Below are 21,681 nucleotides of genomic sequence, written 5' to 3'. Positions count from 1 at the left end.
CCTCAAGGCAGAAACTGCATTGTTTTATGTACAATCCCAACAATGCTCGCACATCGGCAGATAGTTATGCTGGAGCCGGTTCACAGTGGGGAACAGAGGTCTCACAGGAATGAATTCAATTGGGCCAACAATGAGACCATGAATTTCATGGCCTCCATGGTCGAAAATGTGGTGACCATGAGTTTCATGGCCGCTGGTTGAAATTTCATGGCTGTGCTTCACACTCTTGGGGCAGTTCACCTATATCAGTGTCCAAATGCTGCAACTCTTGCTGGTGACTTGCAGCAAAATCTCCCTAACTTCTCCCTTCTTCATACAATGGACTGCATTGATGAGCTAGAAACCGAGCGTAGGCGGCGTAGACGGACGGAGACTCTGCTAGGAAAGCTCCATGATTATTGCCTAAAATGCTACAGTGAAGTTGATGTTGTGATTGCTGAGTACCCAATTCGGAAACTCTCCAACACAGAGGAAACACCGAGTGCCTTGTCAATAACTACATCATAGCTCAGTTCTCAGTTGCCGGAAGCACGAAATCTCAACCTGATTGGAGGAGCCTCCCAAGAATTCGAAGCGATCGGAAGGCCACGCTGGAGGACATGCTTTACCGGTATCACCGGGATTGCAACAGTGATATCTACATTTCCATTTCAGAGCATGCAATAAACCAATCCGATAAGAGAAGATGGCAACCATCAATCCAAATTTTTGAGCACCGACTTGTGAAGGATACAAGTAAATGCTTTCCTCCATCAAAAGAGGAACTGGTATGGAAAATCTTGTGTTCTCTGTGTGATTTTACTCATGTCTTGATAGGAGAAATGCTGTCCGCGCCCCGTTCAAATAACCTTGGAGAACTTCTCCAAATCCAAATCTGCAAAGGCTTTAAAGCAGGATAGATCGATTCCGCTGAGTTTTTCGACCATCCCTCATTCCACTAAGAAAATGGATATATTTGTACCGAGGCCGTCTCTAGGCGAAGTAGGCTTGGTACGGAAGATGATCAGGAGAAAAGAAAGACGAGGAAATGGCCAACTAGTAGCGCGGATGCAGGGTAATGGCGGGTGGATAGGCAGTGGTTAAATCTAAAACTTGCTCAAAATCTGGTATCTATTTTTACGTGTCAATTTTATGATCTCAGCCTTCTCAGTATTCAATGTTATTCCTTTCAACAAAATACGACTCATATAGTAACACATTCTCATAAGCAGTCTACGCTTCTCTTCTCTCTTCATATTCCTTCATTTTTTGCTTTTTTCTTTCTACCTCTCATCTTTCTTTCTCTCCATCCTTCAAGTTTCCATCTTTGATCCCCCTCCCAATGTCGACCGTTGACGATTTCCTGCAGCAGATGTCAGATTACCTCCAGGGTGCTGCAGACAGTGAAGCCACCAACACCAGCTGTGGCATCTGCTCCGGCCCCTTCTTCCTACCTTTCCACTGGAGTCCCGAGAGCCCCCATTCCTTCTGCCTGGAATGTTTATGGAATTCTTTTGCTGGTTTTGACTCTGAAGTCATTCTGGCTTGCCCGCTCTGCCGCTGCGAAGTTGTACAGCCTTTTTATAACTGGGAAGTTCATAACTATATGGAATTGCATGGCATTCAGCCTGAACAGCCTCCGGTGGAGCAGCAGAAACTTCTGATAGCCTTCCTCTTCATCCGGATCAGTAGTGTGGATGATGAGGTGATGTGGGATGTGGACCTTCGTGAGGAAAGAATGCAGACTAGGTCGGGTAGTCCTATCACTGTTGCAGCTGGGGAGCCTGGGATCCCAGCAATCCTTCTGGCTGCAATGACCGCGACCATTGGGGTGTACAAATCGCTGGAGGACCTACCAAACCGTCGCCCTGAAGACCGCTGGATCACTGCTCTCCTCAACCTTCGTGATCAAATTCCCATGGAGATCTTCCGCAGCCGAATGCAGGGGATTCGATTTGTGGCAGATGTGATCCAGTTGACCCTGGAGGACTACATGCCTGGCTATCAGAGCTGGTAGTGGAGGATGGGAACATGGTAAGTGATGATCAGCAGGTCTGAGAGCATTGAACCTGACCACTACCTTATAGCTGGATAATGATGGTTTGGAGAGGGAAAGAAAGGAGAAAGAAAGATGGAAGCAGATAAGCGCAGAGAAGGAAGGGAGCAATCTGCATGAATGTGATAGCAGTGATGCGGCCTTAAGGCAAATGTTTTCACAAAGGTAAAATACTAGCTCTCAATTCTGGCGAGTATGAACTGAAAATTTCTAACAACCAACATCACTGCTTGTCTATGACATCTGGATCCTCCCGTGCACGTTGGAGCTCTTTGATCATACTACACCTCCCTTTGCTATATTGGATAGCAAGGTGCCGGCACGTACAATATTTCCTTCTTCACCTTTCTTCTCTCAGGAACGGCTAGGCATGTATGATTTCATTTCCTCCAGTCGTACGAAGACTGTGAACGACACCTAGGCAAGGCTTGCACCTCTACATTGGTGTCTCGGGCTAGTAGCTGTATTCTGGACAATGAAGCCATGATATCACGTGGACTAGTGGTGAAGGGCGTTTGGGTTGCCCGATCTTGGATAACTATGACATAATCTCGCTGCCCAATAATTTTTCGTATTTGCATGAAATTTTGTGTCTATTCAATTTCTTCCTCTCAGTTTCATTTATATCCAACGTACCATGAGAGGCTCCGGACGTCAGTTTGACAAATAGCCAATTTCCTGAACTTGGCGCTATAGCCTGAATGGATTGAACGAGGACGGCGTTGTTGCTCCCGTGGCCACCTGGTACTGTTGGGCCGACTTCCAAATCGCATGTCCTACCCCACCACGTCATGCGCAATTTTTCCTTTCGAGTTGAAGCAGCAACAACCTGAGGGTAACCAAAGCAGCCTACACCTATGATTCAAGATTTTTTCGCGAAATACAAAAATGATTTGGCTCATTGCCTGACCAACTGCTCCTAGCGAGGTTGATACCATTTCGTCCTTCGGACAAAGTACAATCGACCGTCCTCTCGATCACCTGGTTACGCAACTGGCAAGACCTCATACGTGATTTACTCATCCACTGGCTCTTTAGAAGATTTTGTGTCAGAAAATGGAGGTAAGTATGATTTCGATCTTAAGTTGCTCGCTGTAACTGGCTTGGCTAATGTATGCTTATACACTAGAGAGGGGACGAAGCTCTCGCTGGGCGGGAAGAGGAGAAAATTCCAAGCCATCGTTTCCCTCCGGCAGAACATGCTAGGAGGATCTGCTTCAAAGGCTACTACCTTTCGATCTACAACCAACAAACAGACCACCACGAAGTGCACCAAAATAACAAAACGCCTACAACCGAATATGTGGAATATGAGGTTCCAGCTGGATACACGGTTTACATAAGAGGCGCAAGCGTATATTTCACTAAATCCTAGGAGGAAATCGTAAGCTCCGAGCCGAAGATATTATTGAGGCGATATCCGTCGTCGTTACCACACCAGATTGTGAAGGAGACATCTTGTCTATTATCCTTCGGGAACAAACTTGCCCAGCATCCTGTCGTGTCCATACCTTGACTTCTTTCCCACTCCCAGAGCCGGCTATTCTGGACAGCTGTTTTGAACGGCTCTGGTAAATTCGATATGCCTTCAGCGGGTGAATTAGTGTACATATGCTTCATTTCTGTTGATAAATTTGTTAGATGTTGAATTGATCTTGCATATAAAGCTTCCTCTCACCTCTATTTTCCTTCGACGGATCAGGTGGCCCCAGATTCTCTCGCTCATTTAGTAGGGGTAAATGAGGTATACCCTGCGGATCTATGTTTGAGCTGTTAGCCATGTCCTATGCGCAGGGGCGATGGTATATACTTGGATTGAAGGTAGATCCAACAAATGCCATTGGTTGCAGCATAGCTTCTCTAATGTAAGTGTTACTGAGATTTGAAACATTCCTTTAACTTACTCGTTCTTGCGGTACCCTGGCCATAGGGCTGGGAAGATATTCTGCCAACTTGTGCGGGTCGACCGGTGTCACCCACCCTCCGACGGCGCTGGTACGTATGCTGGGAGATCTCTACTATACAGGGGTCAGTGGAAGCGGAGAATGAACAGGAGGGTCGGTTGTACCGCGAAGGTATTTAAACTCGTCGCTCATCGGCCGTTCCTTCTCCAATTCATCCATAATCTCGACAATGTCGTCCGGCCAATCCTGCTCCTGTTCTTCCTCAACTAGTTTGATAAGACCCTTGAAAACCTCCAGGCTCGATTCGGTCCAAACTTTGGTTGGATAGGCTGTAACAAAAGTGATCACACCATGAGGGTGTTTTCGACACAAGCTGCGGATGGTATGAATCCTAACAGAGCTGGTCGCCATCAGAGCCTTGGTGCTTTTGCTCTTATATGCTGCCTCCCTTGGAGGGCCGAATATCAACCTGAGGTTGGCCTTTACGGTTCGTGGTGATTCTAATTCTGCGGCTATTGATAACTTTCGTTTGTGTGAGTCTGCTTTGGTCTTGAGCTCGTGAACCCTCTCTTCCACGCGTTTTCGACAGGCAGCAGCTGCGGCTTCGGCTTCTCGTTGGATCTTGGTCACGGCGTACATCAATTTCGAAGTCCATTTGGAAATCTCGGCGGCTTGGCTCGTGGCGAGATCCGCCGACTTTGCAAATTGCACAGACATTGCCTCAAAACGTTTGGCCTGTTCCATGAGCGTGTTGATGGCGTGAGTGCCAAGAATCAATCTGGTTGCCATTTTTTTAGGTTCCAGAAGTTGGTGACCATGTCTCCCTGGGATGATTCCTGCTGAAGGGGAACAGAGATCGCTTAAATAGTTTTTTGTGGCGGTCCCCGCAGGATTGATTCCAGTCATCCGCTCGGGCCCGTACTGCCCAACCAATGGAATGAATGTTTTGTTAATAGTTCCAACTCTTATTTTCGGTGCGGGAGCCTGTCGAGTTTCAAGATCCTGATTGGTTGATGAAGGGTGTCAAGAGTCCGTTGAACAGGTGGGGGATGGTTGGCCCAACCAGGTCGACTGTTATCCCAAAATCTCATGCAACATTTGAAAGATTTTGAACAATGTCTGTCGATTTCCACCGCTCACCAGGGACTTCGTTCTGCTTGATGATCAGAAACGTGGGACATATCAACTGGAATGAAAGGGTTCACTCACGGTCCTCTTCGCGACAGTTTCTGGCAGTCGTCACTTCATCCACGGAGATATAAACACTCGCCCGCATATATTTGCCAGTTCCCACAACTTGGGGGAATACTTGCGGAACGTAGCCACCAAAGATGGATATCCTCTTTGCCACTTTAACACCTGCAAATGACATCGCAAAGATGGCATTTAGCGATGCCTACGACACCATAGCGCGCGGTCAGCAGGGAGCTTCAACAGACACCACAGTCTATCGCATCAGGGTCGCGTCTGAACAGGAATACGATGCTGATGTGCTTCTGTTTCAACGAGAAATGGATCGCAAGCTCAGTGAAGGAGATATTAGTGAGAGCCTCACGGAGCCCGACACGGATACTGAGCTCGAGAGTCGACACCTAGGCATGATATGGAAGGGCCATTACGTCCTAGGGTTCCAACATCACCCGTCCGCTCCGAATCTGGGGTGGGTTGTGGGAAAGAGGGTGGTAGAGAGAGGCCCCTACGCCGCCGATATCTTTCTCTGCACCGGCGCCTTTGCTAAGCGCCACAGCCTCAACCTCCGGAGCTTTCATGCTCGATTCAACTTTGATCTGAAGAACAGAGCCTTCTTCATTGCTAGCATCACTAGTTCACCGTCGGCAGGGCTCGCAGTCAACAGCGAGGTAGTTCGCCGACAAATCCATGCCTTGAATCAGCATTGCATGAAAATCCGGGTGAACTCATTGGTATATAACTTCCAGTACACAGATTTCGCGCCCACAGAAGAATTTATTAAGCAGCGGAAGAGATACTTAACCGCCACACTAGAGGCTCCTTCTGCCATTTTTGACATGCCGACTCCACATCGCAACACCAGGACAATTGGACAATGGACCCTTAATGATCCTCTGGGTAAGGGTAGCGCTGGAAGGGTGTTCCTTGCCTCCGATTCAAAGAACCAGGTGGTTGCAATAAAAATCATGCAATGCACTTCCAAATCTGCGGGAGCGGTGGGCATGGAAATTGCTCGGTAACAGAACGATGGCGGACATCTTGTTCGGTTAAAGGAGACGATCAACCAAGAATATCCCTGACCTTGTTCACCTCCGACAAATGTGTCCAGGCCGGATACTTGGTGAGGACTGCATCTAACTGTGACTTGGCAGCCCTAAAATTCTCCTCTGTGTGCGCACAATATAACTTGACAAATTTCTCATGGATGCCTTTGAAATGAAATGCTGACTGGAAGAATAACCTTTCAGTTGAGTCAGATAGAAGGTCTGATACTTTTGAGACAGAATGCTGCGAAATCTCTTTCTTCCTAAGTGTGTGCTCAAGATACGCCCGGTCCACTTCAAAGGATTCCCCTAAAACAACGCCATCGTTGTTCCAACCAGGGATGTCGGCTATAAACCAAGGATGGTGTATGACAGCTGGGATGGGTGCAACATGGATCCAATCCCAGTCAATTACCCTATAGCAGATCAGTCAGAGAACATGTAACAAAAAACCGAATTTTAGCAATCTTACCCTGTTAGTTGAAACTTTTCATCAATCATGATGTTATACGGATTAAGGTCCCCATGTGCGAAGCCTAGGTCCATGTAAGTATCCCACTTAGCGTAGGATGGGATCATGGACCTGATGATCAAGTAATCAACTGCATTGCCCCATTTTGCCATTCCAGACAGGGTCCTTCGAAGCGCTCGGTCCAAGCTCTCTGTCAACCAAGTAGAATATGGCAAACTTGATGATGTAGGCAACATTGACGCAGGGCCTGGAACAGTCCATAATTGCAGTAGGAAGTCTGCAAGATCATCAAGGAGCCTGTGGCGCTGAGCCAAAGCTATTTGAGAGTTCCAGATCGCTAATGGTTTGCCAGGAAGCCATTCCGAATACAAGACACGATTCTCGAAGACGATATCTGGAGCCTTGATCTCTGGACATCCCCTTTTGAAGTATGTAAACTTTTCCATAGCACGCAGCTCAGATTCCCAATCATCAGGATCATGGCAGACTCGGGCAGCCCATTGTATTGAGTCCTGGAACAAGACTTTGTAGACATCGTGGGAGCCGCCGCGGTGGGGATTGCTGTCAGGCAACGACCATTGAATTCCTGGGCGAAGACGAGAGATACCGGAAAGAATATCGGTAAGTCCCTCCCTTTTCTCCATATCTTAGAATTTGCTTGGCTCGACGACACAGTCAGGCTACTTCAATGGATTTCTGTCTAGTCCTAGGGAACATGCAGCAGCGAAACAGCACCAGGGTTTGGTAATGAATCCGTGGGTGTGAAGGCGAGATGGAGCGTCGTGGGTAGGGTATAATGTGACAGACTGTATCTGATCAATTATATAGATTATTTTATTACACTTCACAGATTTCAATCACTTTATTCTTGAATATATATACTCTGATTCTTAATTATTCTCAATCATCAATTCTCAGCTGCGATGAACATGTATAGATTCTTTCACTTCAGAGCTTCACTGTGTATACTATTATATACATGTATAAATATTTACTTTAATTACTGATTCTTACACTTTCTCTTTCTTTTTCTTCTCTAATATTTTTCTCTTTATTATATAAGATCTATTAATATCATATCAATCTATTCAGTATAGGCCTCTTATAAATTATTATTATTATTATTATTATTCTTTCATTATACTTATATGCAAGTGAAGCTTATGATGAGTCCTTGTGTGATGTTAAATACAGGTCAAGTGTTGATTATACAGGAGGAAATACAGGTGTTGAGACCATGCCAAGATAATAAGAACATAGAAAAATACAAAGAAGTGACAATTAGATATGTATGATAATAACTTTCCAGCCCAGAAACATAGAGCAATTTATTGAAGTAATTTGTACATCTCTGTATTTATTAGAAATCTGAGGTGCTTAGATTCCGGATTTAATGTATTCCCTGCGGGTTTTGAACTCACACACCTTGGTTTCCCACATCAAGGTGCTACTGGGTGACCGCATTAATCATTCGGCCACCGGGGCTCTTACAAATTATTTCTAATAAGAAGATAATGAATATTTTTCAAGTATAAGAGATCTACACTGAATAAATTAATATAATGAATAGATCTTATATAACAAAGTATAAAATGTTAAAGAAGAAAAGAAAAGAGAGAAAGTGCAGAAATCAGTGATCAGAGTGAATATTTATACATGTATATAATAGTATACACAGTGAAGCTTTAGAGCAGAAGAATAGAAATTCTGTAGATTTTCAGCTGAGAATCAGCGACTGAGAATTGAAGTAATAGAAATCTGTGAAGTGTAACAGAATAGTCTATATAATTGATTAGATATAGCTTGTTACAGACAGAGTTAAAATATCTTAATACATATAAGTCTCTGTGTACAAAGACATTGCAGAGTTAAGCTTAAAACAGAAGACTCTGCAAGATTGATTTTACAGCTTATTAATAGAAGAAATAGAACTGTAACTATAGTAAAAGTATATTTATAAAGTGAAATAAGATTGACTTAAGAATAAGTTAAATAATAATACAGATAATTGATAAAAGACTGAAGAGAGATCTGTAAAACTAAAAGATAAATTAATTATCAAAGATAATAACTGCAGCTGTTTTCTCAATTGAGTTAAGAATGAAGTTAATAAGAGATGTTCTTTATAATATCTGATAATATAGTAAGCTCTTTGAATAACAGTTTTCTTTTTATAGACTGCTGTTAATAAAGATATATCAGAACTATAAATCTTATAGTAATAAAACTTAATCTCAGATAATATATCTATTTCAATAGACTGTTTACAGACTTAGAAGACTACTGTTAATTATATAAAGTATTAATATATCTAGAATAATAGAGAGAGTTCAGACTTATTTATTACAGAATCTATAACTGTAGAAGAATCTGATTTTACTATATATATTTATTATAATGTAACGGAACCGAAGCAGTGACTAGTCAGTAATGTCATGTAGAAGTAGTTGTTTTAAGAAGTTATATAAGTGAGCTTAACTATCTTGCTTAAATAGTGAGCTTGTAGACTACAGAGTTATTGTGAGAATATCACAGATATAATACTTAGTATACTAAGAAGATTGTATAAGACATGCAGTAACTCTTATATATATTTCAGTAGAAGTAAAATGAATTACTGACTTCTTTAATGAGAAGTCAGCATCTAGCTATTTTATATAGATAATGAGTGAATACTCTTCTTTCATTTCATAAGTGAGAATAGCTGAAGTAATATCTTAGCAGTGTCTTATTATTAAGAAAGAGTGATCTGCTGATCTTGTATAGAAGTGAGATTCTTATATTCATCAATTGAATCTTTCTATAATATATCTGAATAATGTTATAGAGTGATTGAAAATCAGTTCAGTCAGTCTGCAGAATGAATGAAATTATCTGCATGAAAGTGATAAGCTGTATGAAACTGCAGCAGAGTCTTGACACAGTCAGAGATGTGATAATACTCTTTTCTTTAAGAGCATAGTCTTAATACTTTCAAGATTATCAGATTAGAAATTATCTTTGTTGTATAGTAACAGTTATTAACTGATTTAACAGTGTGTGTACTGTGTATAATACAAAGAAATAGATGAGTTTTTCTACTGATTATATAGATCTTTCTTTCTCATCTTCATTCAAATCAAATATATAATAAGTGAGTTTCTTATATATCAATTTGAAATGTGAAAAACATAGTTAATAAGTGACTTACAGATCTTTCAATATATTCTGTTCTATATATGAAATTCTCTGCAAAAGTGATGTGTTTTTAGAGACAAAGTTAACAGTAGTAACAGGATTTTTTGAAAAGATTCTCTTCTCTTATGAAACATTTTTCTTTCTCTTCTCTCAATTACAATAGTGAGTGTATAAGAGTATCATTCTTGAAGGACAATCAAGGGCTTATTCTGATGTTTTCTAGTGAGTAAATGTCTTCATGATGCAGCTGCGGCCTTCATGACTGTCAAGAAAGCCAGGTTGAAGACAGCAGTGTCAATAAGCTGCAGAAGCACTGCTCTCATTGTCACATCTTCTTCTACTTCTCTTACAGCTGTGGTGAAAGTTGCTGTGCTCTGCAGTGAGATGTCATCTCTTCTGCCAGCTGATGCATCTATGTTCAGTTCATTCTCTGCTCTCTTTATCACTGTTGCAACATCACTCTCTCTCTCAGTCAATACAGTAGTATATGACTCTGTGTGATCATTCAGAGAGAAACTCAGAAAGAGCTTGATTTCAGAGACAGTGACTCTGAGAAGCTTAATCTGTAGTTTCTCTCTCACAGCACATCTGAGCCCTGCTCAGAATACTGCTGAGTTGAGTTCACAGAATTCTACAGTTTCTTCATCTTCTCTCTGTAAGAAGGCTCTGATACAGTCTCTGACTAATATCACTACTTGTCTGCACTGTATTAAGCAGTTGAAGAAGAGAAGAATCTTATATATCTGTCTCTTCTCTTACTTCTATTATTTTTATTGTATCTGTAATAATAACTTCTATCTCTCTGTAAGTATTATCTATTCTACAAGAAGATGTTATATTAACTCTGATAAAAAGCTCAGATGCTTAAGCAGTACAGAGTAAGAGTCTCAGAACTTTAAGTATTAGTGAATTTTATCAAGACTGAGAAGATCTCTCTTACTCATCTGTAAAAGAAAATGAAAGTGTGAATCTTTAAGATGAAAAAACATCTCAGAATAACTGACTCTAAGAAGAAGTCAGTCAGTGCTGCTGTTGAAAGTATCACAGAGATTAATCACTGATTGAAGAGAATCTTACTTCAATTAAAGCAGATAACTGAGATGCTTTATAAGTTAATAAGTTAATATTTTATATATTTCTTCTACTCTTCTGCAGTGCTGCAGTACTAACTTCTCAGCAGATAAAAATATCAGTGTCAGAGACTTCAATGATGAAGAATAAGTTTGATAAGAGTGTAATTATTGATGAGTAGACTCTGATCTCTCTTTTTACTTTTTCAGCAGACTGTGATCTCATTAGAATAGCAGCAGCTCACAGATTGATAATATTAATCTTTTTATTAATTTCAAATATCTTTTTTCTTTTAATCACTTCAAAAATGTTATACTTGTGTAGTCTTATTAAACTTCTAAAAACTCTTTAAGAGAAAATAGAAGAAGAGTGCTACAGAGTTTATAAGATATCAGCTTATTACTGTGAGATCATCTCTAAAAAACTCTTTAAGAAAAATAAGAAGTCTTAAGCAGTATTTCTTACTTAATATCTCTGATATGTAACAGAGCAGTCTCTACTAGTCATCTTATAGATTACAATCTCTTTCTCAGTATTTTTCAAATACTTAAGTGATTCTCATGAATTCTCTGATAATGAATAATCTTCTTATTTAATAAGATATTAAAGCTTACTGTAATATATTCACTTATTCAATATTTTCTTCATAAGATATTCAGTATCACTCTCAATCTTGATATTATTCAGCTGAGATGACTCTGTCTCAGAGCATTGCTTATAGAGCTTTAAATAGAAAATGTAAAAAACAGAATGAATTGATTTCAATTCTGTGATTAATTTTAACTTATATATCTGCTTATTTATCACTCTTATTACTGAGAAAGATTCTAGTCACTACTCACTGAGCTTTTTATATAATCTCATTGTCTTGATATTCTTTGCTGAAAGTAGTACTTAATTCTCTATCAAGAACTTCATTGAAAGATGTTTTTAATTATAGTATTCTGTCTACTACTTCTAAGTGTGATGAATGCTTTTCATCATCTTCTTATAAATTTTATTTAAAAGTTTCAATCTCACTTTTACTTCTGATACTGAGAAATACTTTATTCTTTGTATCTATTTGACATTCTGACTGTCTATCTCTCTCTTTGAAACATCATCTGTGATGTCACTGAATAATGAAGAATTATATTTATAATAAGTATAGAAAGAAGATATCTTTAAGATTACATTCTTTACATTATTATATATAAATTCAGCAGTTAGAAGATGTTTGAGTCAATTATTCTGATAATATAAACAGAATACTTGAAGATGCTATTCTAGTGTCTGATTCTAGTATTCAGTCTGATCATTGATCTGCAGATGAAATACAGTACTGAGAAGACATCTTATTATAAGATGATAGCAAAAAGTCAATCAGTATTTACTGATAAAGAGAGATTCTTAATCTGTTATTAATAATTTTAAAGTACTATGATTACAAATGATGATATCTAAAAATAGATCAGCTAATTCAGAGACTTTAATCTTTTTATAAGTAGAGATATATCTGATCATCTTTATGAAGTAATTAATAATGATTAAAATTAAGTTATATTCTTTAACTCTTATTGACTTCAGCAGATTAACTATGAAATTCATTGATAGATTCTATTATAAGTTCTTTGAAACAGGCAGTAATATCAACTCACTGTATTACTTATACTGCAGAATCTTTATTCTTTGACAGATATTATAAGTCTTAATATACTCTTTAACATCTGTCTGAAGCTTGTCTTAAGTGTATTTATATTTTAGAAGCTTCTCAGTCTTCTCTAATCTAAAGTGCTCTGTATGTGAATTATTATGATGAATTCTCAATAACTTCTAACACACTGCTCTGCTATGAGAGATAAAGACTGAATCATTCAGTAGTAGAAGTTTATATTCTTCTAGTTATCAATGACTTGATTTCTTAGCAGCACTGCTCTGCTCAGAGTCTGTCTCTTTTAAGTTCAAACTGAACTCTTTCTTCTTCAACTTCTGAATTCAAGCTGCAGTAGAAACATCTCTCTTCTATAACTTATCAATGAATTTCAAAAGTAGTTAAGTTGAAAGATTATAGATTATTTCATTCTTTATCAATTCAATGATTGTAAGATATAACATGAGAAGCTCATGATCTTCAGTATCAGTTCTCTATGAGAACTTGAGTTCTCTTTTATCTTTTATACTGAGTTATATAACTGCCTCTTCAGTGCTGTTTCTGAGCTTTAGAGAATCTCAATTCTCTGCAGTCAGCTTCTTCTACAGTGATAGCAGAGATTCTTTTGTAGAATTTCTCTCTGTATTAACAATATTATAATCAGGCTGTCTAGACAGTATGTTAGTGAGATTAAGCTGATCTGAACAGTATCAGATATAGAAATTATACTCTGAAAGCAGCTCTGCTCATCTGACTTGATATTCTATTAAGCTCTTTATTATCAAGAAGTAACATAGATTTGTATAATCAGTGAGAACTTACACTGAGTACTTACTACTCTGAAGATAATATTATCAGATTTTAAAGAATTTGATAATTACTAACATCTTCTGATCATGAGTATTATATCTTCTCTGTATAAGTGATAACTTCTTGAAGAAGAAGATCACTGATCTTTATTTATAATATCTTATAGACTCTGTGAAAAAGTCTTCTCTCACAGATAATTTATTATCTGTTTTCTCAGAAATGATTATTCTCTGATTCTTTCAACATTGAAAGGTCTTCAGTATCAACTATGAAAAGATTTCACAGATCTCATTCTCAGATATATCAGTCTCACACTGACTGAGTAAGTCAGAATTAAAGTGATTCAGTATCATAATATCTGTGAAAGCTTGTTTCAATTCTGCAAATGCCTGTACAGTGTCTTGAGTGAGAGTAAACAGTCTCATTTTTCTATCTTTTATACTTCTCTTTAACAGATCTGTAAGAGAAGCAGTAATTCATGAATATGCATAGATAAATTATCTATAGAAATTCACAAATTCTAGAAACATCTGCATCTTGCAGTATATTCGCGGTGCTGGTCAGTTCTCAATAGTAGAGACTCAGCTTCTGTTCATTGAAATGCTATTCATCTTAATAATATAATCTAAGAAATCAATCTTCTGCATGTAGAATGAGCATTTTTCAGTGTTTATATAGAGTTGATACTGTTTCAAGTAACTCAACACTTCTTGAACATGAGTATTATATTCTTTCTCTGTTTTTGAGAAGATTAGAATGTTGTCTAGATATACTATGCAGAAGATATTAACAAGGCCTCACAGCATCTTATTTATATAGATCTGAAAGATAGCTGAAGCATTATAAAGATTAAAAGATAAAACAAGATATTTAAAATTGCTGTACTTGATACAAAAAGCTGTTTTTCAAATGTCATCTTCATTAACTCTGATTCTATAATAGATATTCTATATATCAATTTTTAAGAATATCTTTACTTCAGATAATCAATTGATCATCTTATTAATTAATGATAATAAATAGTAATTCTTAACTATCACCTTGTTGAGGTCTCTGTAGTCTATACATAAGTGTAGTCTATCATTCTTCTTAAGTATAAAGAGTATAGATGCTTCTGTCAGACTCTTTGATAAATATATTCAGTTCTTTGATTGCACTTCTTTAAGATATTTACACAGAATATTCAATTTCTTTATAAACAAGTTATAAAGAGATCTGTATAGCACTGTTACATTATCTTCAAGATAAATCTTATATTATATCTTGATATCAGAAAACTTCACTGCTTTTCTTTCTGAAAAGACATTCTTAAAATCTGTAAAGAGACATTATATACATCTATCTTCAATAATGAATACTGCTGTCAATCTTGTAGTGAGAGTGATGACTTCTTTATCTATCTCTAAGTCTCAATCATCTGCTACATAGTATATTAACTTAATCTTTTTCTCAAGATTCTTGTAAGAAATCCCGCTCCTCGCGGATTCTTTACCTCTATTCCTATCTCTCATATAATCAATAGGGCTAGCGGCCCTTGGCTACACACAACTATATAGACTGGAGTTCGCGAATACTATTCACAACTCAGCTTGAATACTATTATACATTTGATCTCTACATTTTATCTTCCTGCCATGAATACTTCTAGTAGTTAACAGTACATATCATATCAAGCTGTAAACACTCAAATAATCATCTGTGAGCACTTATTCTTACATTTTAAGCTCAGTCAGTCAGCAACTGCCTGTTATGACTGAAAGAACTAGAAACTTGCATACTTCAACCTCTGTAAACTCTACTACAGACACTCAGAAGCAGTCATCTGAATCATGAATAATCTCTATAAAAGAAGTCTCAGAGAACTTATCAATTACTCACAGAACATCATTCTCTGCATCTGTGACAGAGAAACTCTCTGAACTCATGAATGAATCAATCTCAGTGAAGAACATTCTTGAGTATCTTTCACAGAATTAAGCTATTTTTCTACAAGAAATACTTACTGCTTACAAACACTCTTGAACTGAGTCTCTAGACATAATCTTCAGAGACATCTGCAAACTGAAAAGAAACTTTCTCAAGTTACAATCACTTAAGATCATCTATCAAATCACAATCTATAAAAGCTTTTGTAAGTTTATATTTGAAATTGACTCACAAGCTCAGCTGTGTGACATGAAAGATGAAGAAGCTGTCATCTATACAATAACAGATCTTTATTACACTGAAGTCAAGAACTGGCTGAATCATCTAGAGAATGATTATGAGAGATTCTGATAATCTGTTCTCAAGATCTATCTAGAGAATAAGTTGAAGAACTCTGTGAGCTGAACAGAGAACATCTGAACTGTGATCATCAATATTAGAAAAAGAGATGAGAAATCTGATAAAGACTACTCACAGTGCTTTATGAAATTATGATATAAATTGAGATCTGTGAAAACAGAGCTCTGAAACAAGACCTGAATGATGATATTCACAAAGAGACTGAATAAAGATATACAGAACAAGCTCATTGAGCAAGACTCTAAGTTCTTGATTCTGAAGAAACTGATGACTCTCATTCATTACTTACAGATCACTGTGAGAGTCACAGATCTGTGAAGAGTGAATTATTAACTAACTCTGTAAGAGTCAGAATAACAGAGAACAGATTTGTCAGAAAAAGATGATAAGATATAGAGAGATTCACATCTGACTGCTGAGTAGAGAGAGAGAGCTTCACAAGCTTCTGTGAACAGAGTGTATAATAGAGAGACTAAGAAAAAGAGACTCTATTTTATCTATTCTAAATCAGAACATCTCTGTGTAAACTGTTCAGACAAATTAAAATAGAAATTTGAGAAGTCACAGACAGAGTCAGTAACAGCCTTTTTAAGAGTCTTGAAGCTGATATCTGAATCTGTTGCTCTCTTAATAAAAATGCTTACTTATAGAAAGAGATCATGTCACAGTACTACTACTCTGCAAGTATGAAAAGTATTGATGAACTCAGAATCTCAGGTCACTGTGATGTTTCTAAAGCTCACAGAGTGAATGAGCTGAAAGATGAAGACTGAGAACCTGCTCTTATAATAAGCAGAATGTGAGAACTCAGATCTGAGAGCTGAGAGACTTATGAGAGTCATCTTTGAATTACAAGATCTCTCTAAAACCTGAAGAAGATTTATAGAAACTGTGATTATCACAGATATCACAGATGACATGTATTTAAAACTTGTATAACTTCAAAGACATAATTCACACATAGCTGTCTGCAAGTCAGGTTTATACTTCTGATCAGTGTTGACAGACTCACTTATAAAGATAGAAGCAGTTGATGCTGCAGAGTTAATTAGAGAAGATAAGCTCATCTATATAATGACTTTACAAGTGTCTGAGAACCTTGCAGTTATGGAAACTGAGCTTCAGATATCAGAGAAATACTGAGATCTCACAGAGATGTTCAGCTCAGTTAAGACAGCTGAGCTTTCTTCTCACTATGAGAAGAATCTGATAATAGATTTAGTAGAAGAGTAGAAACTCTTCTGAGAATTAATCCATAAGCTCTTCTATTATAAGACAGAGGCCTTGTGAACCTATGTAAAGAAGAATCTGAAGAATGACTTCATTCAATCTTTACAGGCCTCTGTGAGAGCCTCTGTGATATTCATGAAGAAGAAGAATGAAGATCTCAGATTATATATAGACTACTGCAATCTGAACTTCAAGATAATAAAGAGCTGCTATTCTCTGTCTCTGATTGAGAATGTGATCAACTGTCTCACAGAAGCTGTTATATTCACATAACTGAATGTGATCAATGTATATACACAGCTGTGAATACAGTCTGAGAATGAATGAAAGACTGTCTTTAGAACTGCACTGAGATTGTTTAAATATCTAGTGATGTCTTTTGATCTGACTAATACTCTCACAGCATTTCAGTCTTTTATTAATAAAACACTTCACATATATCTGAATATCTTCATGATAATATATCTGAATGATGTGATGATGTACTTTATAAAGAAGAAAGAACACACTGAGCATGTATGAAGTATGTTGAAGACCTTAGATAAGACAGAACTGTATATTAAGCTTACAAAGTGCAACTTCAGTGCTCACTGAATTAATTTCCTAGAATATATAATCACTGTGAATGATATTCAGATAAAATCTTTACAGATTGAGACTATTCTATCATGATCAGAGCTAACTAGTATTCATGAGATTTAGATCTTTCTGAGCTTTGTGAATTTCTATAGACAGTTTATCTTTGTATTCATAAGAATCTTCTTAATTCTTACAGACATACTGAAGAGTGAAAATAAGAAGAAGTCATTTCATGAACAGAGAATGAAAAGATTATTAAGAAGAAAGAACTGTGAGAACTTTCTTATCTCAGAAGCTCACAGAGTCTTTACAAGATTGAAACAGATATTCACAGACACAGTGATACTGTTTCACTTTGATTTCTTACTCTTAATCAGATTAGAGATAGATATCTTCTTCTTTATAATTTCAGAAATAGTCTTGCAACTACAGTTAAATAGAAACTGAGTTTCAGTGATCTTTTTCTCACAGAAGATGCAACTCACAGAGATCAACTATAACATTTATAATCAGAAGCTTCTTATAATAGTGAAATTCTTTCATCACTGATATCACTACTTCAAGAGTCTTGTGACAGTGATTACTGTTAAAACTGATTATGACAGCTTATAACAGTTTGCTTCAATCAAGAAACTCTCACAGTAGCAGATTCACTGAGCTCAGAGACTGAGTAAGTTCTGATTCAAGATAGAATATATTAAGAAAATTAAGAACTCAGCAGACAGATTCTCTTACAGGTCAGACTATGTTAAGAAGATCAGAGTGATAGATACAGAGAAACTAGAGAAGACAGAAAAGCTTCACAGAATGCTTGAACTGAGTGTTATAAAGAGATTGACTGAAGAGTCTCTCAATTCTCTGTGAGAGAAGAGAGAAGAGAGAGAAGAGAAGTCTGTACAACTACTCTCTATAACACTGAGAGTCAACACTCTGAAGATCTTTATAAGACTTCTTGAAGAGAGTATCTATAATCTGAAGAATTTACAGGCTTTGAGAAGCACTGTAGAAGACCTGATGTAAGAGAAATCAGAGTATAAGTCTTCACAAGATCTTCTATTCAGATTGTCTGAACTGTAACTGAAGAATGAATATACTCAGTATATTCAGAAACTGCTCACAGCAGGAATCAACTCTGCAGAAACAAAGAATTAAAGAGACTTAAATAATCTCTTATAAAGAGAGAGTCAGATTTATATGCCTGTAAATGAGTTTCTATGTGTAGAACTCATTAAAAGATATCATGACTCTTCTCTAGTGAGTCATTTTACAGACACTAGAACTCATGAGTTGCTTATAAGAAAATACTTCTGACTGAAGATATGAGAACTTGTGAAGAAGATAGTGAATTCTTATACTGTTTATCAGAGTTCACAGATAGTGCAGTTCAGATTATATAAAGAACTTACTTCTCTACTCATTCTGCAGAAATCTTGAGAATAGCTAGAAATGAATACTCTTATAAGCCTCTCTGAAAGCAAGAACATATATGATGCCTGCTTTGACAGTGTGCTGATGATAGTGAATCACTTTATTAAGATGACACACTTTATACTCATCTGCAAGAACTTGAAGTTAAAGGATTTAACTCACATCTTCATTCATAATGTGATTCAGTTACATGAGTTATCTGTGAACATTGTCTCAGACAGAGAATTAATCTTTATAGAAGAGTTCTGATCTGATCTGATAACTATACTGAAGATCTCACAAGATCTAAGCACAGCTTTTCATTAACAGACAGATAATCAGATAGAATATCTGATGAGTATATTAAAACAGTATCTGTGATACTTTATCAATTACAATCAGAATGACTGAGTGTATTGATTATCACTTATAAAGTTTATATACAACAACTCAAAGCATGTCAGCACAGATAAAACCCTCTTTAAGATACTCACTAAGACTTATCTGCAGATGATCTTGATAAACTCATGAGAGTACACTATAGAGTGTGATAATACTTATGAATAAGCTGAGAAAATTCAGAAGATTTGAGAGAAAGTCTGTGAATTCTTAAGAAAGGCTCAAGAGTATTAGAAGAGATACTATGACTTTAAGCATATTACAAAGAGTTTCAAGAAAGATAATAGAGTCTGACTGAGTCTAGAAAACATTATTATACAGAGATCTAGTAAGAAGCTGAATCTCTTACAGACAGAGTCTTATAAGATTGTGAAGAAAGTTAGCTCACAGTTCTACAGATTGAAACTGTTATCTGAGTTGTAGATATACAATGTTTTTCATATCTCTTTATTCTGTGAATATAAGAAATTCTCAGAAGAGAATTCTGTGACTCATCACTCTGTTCATAAAGTACTAGAGAGTGAAAGAGAATATCAGGTCAAAGAAATTATTGACTCAGAGAAATGAGATTATAAGCTCTGATTCAAGGTTCAGTAATAAGAATATTCTGATAAGATGAATGAGTTCACTTGAGAATCATTCAGACAGATAAGACATCTGCAAAAGCTGAGATATAACTTTTATACTGTAAATTCTGATAAGTCAGAATAATGCAGTCTTCACTAAGAACCTGATTATAATAAAGACATTAACACTGTCATTTACAAACTCTAGTCTATAAGATAATGAGTTTCTACTGAAATGAACAGTCTGCAGTGTATACAAGAGAAGAAGAAAATATATTCTCATTAAAGCTAAAAAACAAGAAAATAAACAGAGTCATAAATACAATTTAGAGATTAATAAAGAAAAAATAAAGAAAATTCACACTCACATTATTAATATCTGCAACACTCAATTTTCTCACAACTATTAATTTCTCTCTTTAAAGAAGCAGAGAGTATCATATCTGCAGTACAGACAATTATTGCATTTAATATGAAGATCACTAGAAATGCACAGACTTCAGAGAAGCTGAACATCAGAGTATATACAGTTGCAGCAGAGCCTTAAAGACTGATCATCTGTACATGTGATCAGATATCTCTTATGAAGCTGTGTTCACTTCTTCAGTTATGCTGAAGTATTCAGCCTGAAAACAATTGAGATACAGAGAGAGAGCTTATCTATTCAGATCAACTTTCATCACAAATTCATGATATTTGTATTATCTTAATTACCTGGATTTTATGAGTATCTGAAGACTCATCTTTCATTGACAATGAGATTGCAGAAATGCACCACAGCGCGAGAATCATCAGTAGGAAATCTAGGCATATTTGCATATGCCTGGTCAGAGATTGTGCAGATAGAGAAGAGGTGATCATAGACCTGCAGAGCTGCAGAAGACACTGACAACATCAGAAGCTTTACAAGAACTATTAGCTAGAGTCTGTAAGGAATTACTTATGAGAAGACTTATAGCAAAGAGAGAAACTGCACTGCTTGAAGTCAGAAACTGGTCTGAAGAAGAAATGAAGTGAGTCACTGATCTGAAGATCAGATGCAGTGACAGAGCTGAGAGAAATGAAGACATAGTCATGAGCAGTGATGCCTCTGCTTCATCAGCTGATAAAAAGTGATCAGAGAAGTCACAGAAACACTTATAAGAAGCTCAGCAGTGATCAGACATTGTTTATAAAAAGATTGAAATTGAAAAAATTTTTATTCTTGAGAAGTTCTTGAATTAATATACAGATATTGTCAGAAACACTCTCTCTCTGTTATCTAAGTGAAAACACTTCATGAATAAATGAGAATACTCACAGTTTGTGAGAATGAAAGCTGTTACAGAAAAAGAAAAAAGAAGATAAGATTTTATAAATAGATCTGAAATATTTATACTACTCTAGAGAGATTTACTTACACTGTAAGTAATCTCACAGAACAGTCAGATCACTCTAGTAAATAAGAGTGATTATGAATCACAGATCTGAATCTTTCTATATAACTATAAAGAGTGATTGCAGACTGTGAATATCTTGATTCTATAATTCTACAGAGTTAATAAAAGAATGAAAAATTCCTCACAATTCTACAGTATCAAAGAGCAATGATTTGTGAGAATGAATGAAAGATTAACTTATGAATATTTCTCTTTGATAAGAATAATCTCACAGAGAGTGATTCATCTGTAAGATAAATCTGTATGATGATTACACAAGAATCTTGTGAAAATAATTGAGAGTCAACTGAAACTCTTCTGTATGAAAGATATAAGATGAATCTGTGTGATAGTCAGAGAAGAATCTGTAGATTATAAAGAATTTTATGAAATAAGAAACTGAGTGACAGACTCTTTTCTCTTCACAGTAACAAGGAATTTTTCCTCACTGAGGTTTTTTATA

The 21,681-nt window shown here is 36.8% G+C and overlaps 7 protein-coding genes across 7 annotated transcripts; 5 read left to right on the top strand and 2 right to left on the bottom strand.

The window, feature by feature from the left end:
• Nucleotides 1-318: 318 nt before the first annotated feature.
• BDCG_02200 (uncharacterized protein) lies at nt 319-507 on the top strand (the record flags this gene model as incomplete). Its single annotated transcript, XM_045417752.1, has 1 exon — nt 319-507. The coding sequence occupies one exon, from the start codon at nt 319-321 to the stop codon at nt 505-507; it is 189 nt and encodes a 62-aa protein (XP_045274486.1).
• Nucleotides 508-599: 92 nt separating this feature from the next.
• BDCG_16513 (uncharacterized protein) lies at nt 600-1,083 on the top strand (the record flags this gene model as incomplete). The annotated part of the gene is made up of 2 exons (XM_045425737.1): nt 600-767; nt 817-1,083. The coding sequence occupies 2 exons, from the start codon at nt 600-602 to the stop codon at nt 1,081-1,083; spliced, it is 435 nt and encodes a 144-aa protein (XP_045279938.1).
• A 238-nt stretch (nt 1,084-1,321) lies between these two features.
• Nucleotides 1,322-2,130, top strand: BDCG_02199 (uncharacterized protein; the record flags this gene model as incomplete). The annotated part of the gene is made up of 1 exon (XM_045417751.1): nt 1,322-2,130. One exon carries the CDS (start codon nt 1,322-1,324, stop codon nt 1,994-1,996), a length of 675 nt encoding a protein of 224 aa, XP_045274485.1. The 3' UTR covers nt 1,997-2,130.
• A 961-nt stretch (nt 2,131-3,091) lies between these two features.
• BDCG_16512 (uncharacterized protein) lies at nt 3,092-3,410 on the top strand (the record flags this gene model as incomplete). The annotated part of the gene is made up of 2 exons (XM_045425736.1): nt 3,092-3,097; nt 3,165-3,410. The coding sequence occupies 2 exons, from the start codon at nt 3,092-3,094 to the stop codon at nt 3,408-3,410; spliced, it is 252 nt and encodes an 83-aa protein (XP_045279937.1).
• A 262-nt stretch (nt 3,411-3,672) lies between these two features.
• Nucleotides 3,673-4,728, bottom strand: BDCG_02198 (uncharacterized protein; the record flags this gene model as incomplete). Its single annotated transcript, XM_045417750.1, has 3 exons — nt 3,673-3,794; nt 3,940-4,053; nt 4,104-4,728. The coding sequence occupies 3 exons, from the start codon at nt 4,726-4,728 to the stop codon at nt 3,673-3,675; spliced, it is 861 nt and encodes a 286-aa protein (XP_045279936.1).
• On the top strand, nt 4,610-7,442 carry BDCG_02197 (uncharacterized protein). The gene has a single exon (XM_045417749.1). It carries the CDS (start codon nt 5,271-5,273, stop codon nt 6,147-6,149), a length of 879 nt encoding a protein of 292 aa, XP_045274484.1. The 5' UTR covers nt 4,610-5,270; the 3' UTR covers nt 6,150-7,442.
• BDCG_02196 (uncharacterized protein) lies at nt 6,190-7,289 on the bottom strand (the record flags this gene model as incomplete). The annotated part of the gene is made up of 2 exons (XM_045417748.1): nt 6,190-6,589; nt 6,646-7,289. The coding sequence occupies 2 exons, from the start codon at nt 7,287-7,289 to the stop codon at nt 6,190-6,192; spliced, it is 1,044 nt and encodes a 347-aa protein (XP_045274483.1).
• Nucleotides 7,443-21,681: the final 14,239 nt, after the last annotated feature.

The sequence above is a fragment of the Blastomyces dermatitidis genome, assembly GCF_000003525.1.
Source record: "Blastomyces dermatitidis ER-3 genomic scaffold supercont1.2, whole genome shotgun sequence".
Classification (NCBI taxonomy): domain Eukaryota; kingdom Fungi; phylum Ascomycota; class Eurotiomycetes; order Onygenales; family Ajellomycetaceae; genus Blastomyces; species Blastomyces dermatitidis.
This window is presented reverse-complemented; position numbering and strand designations above follow the sequence as displayed.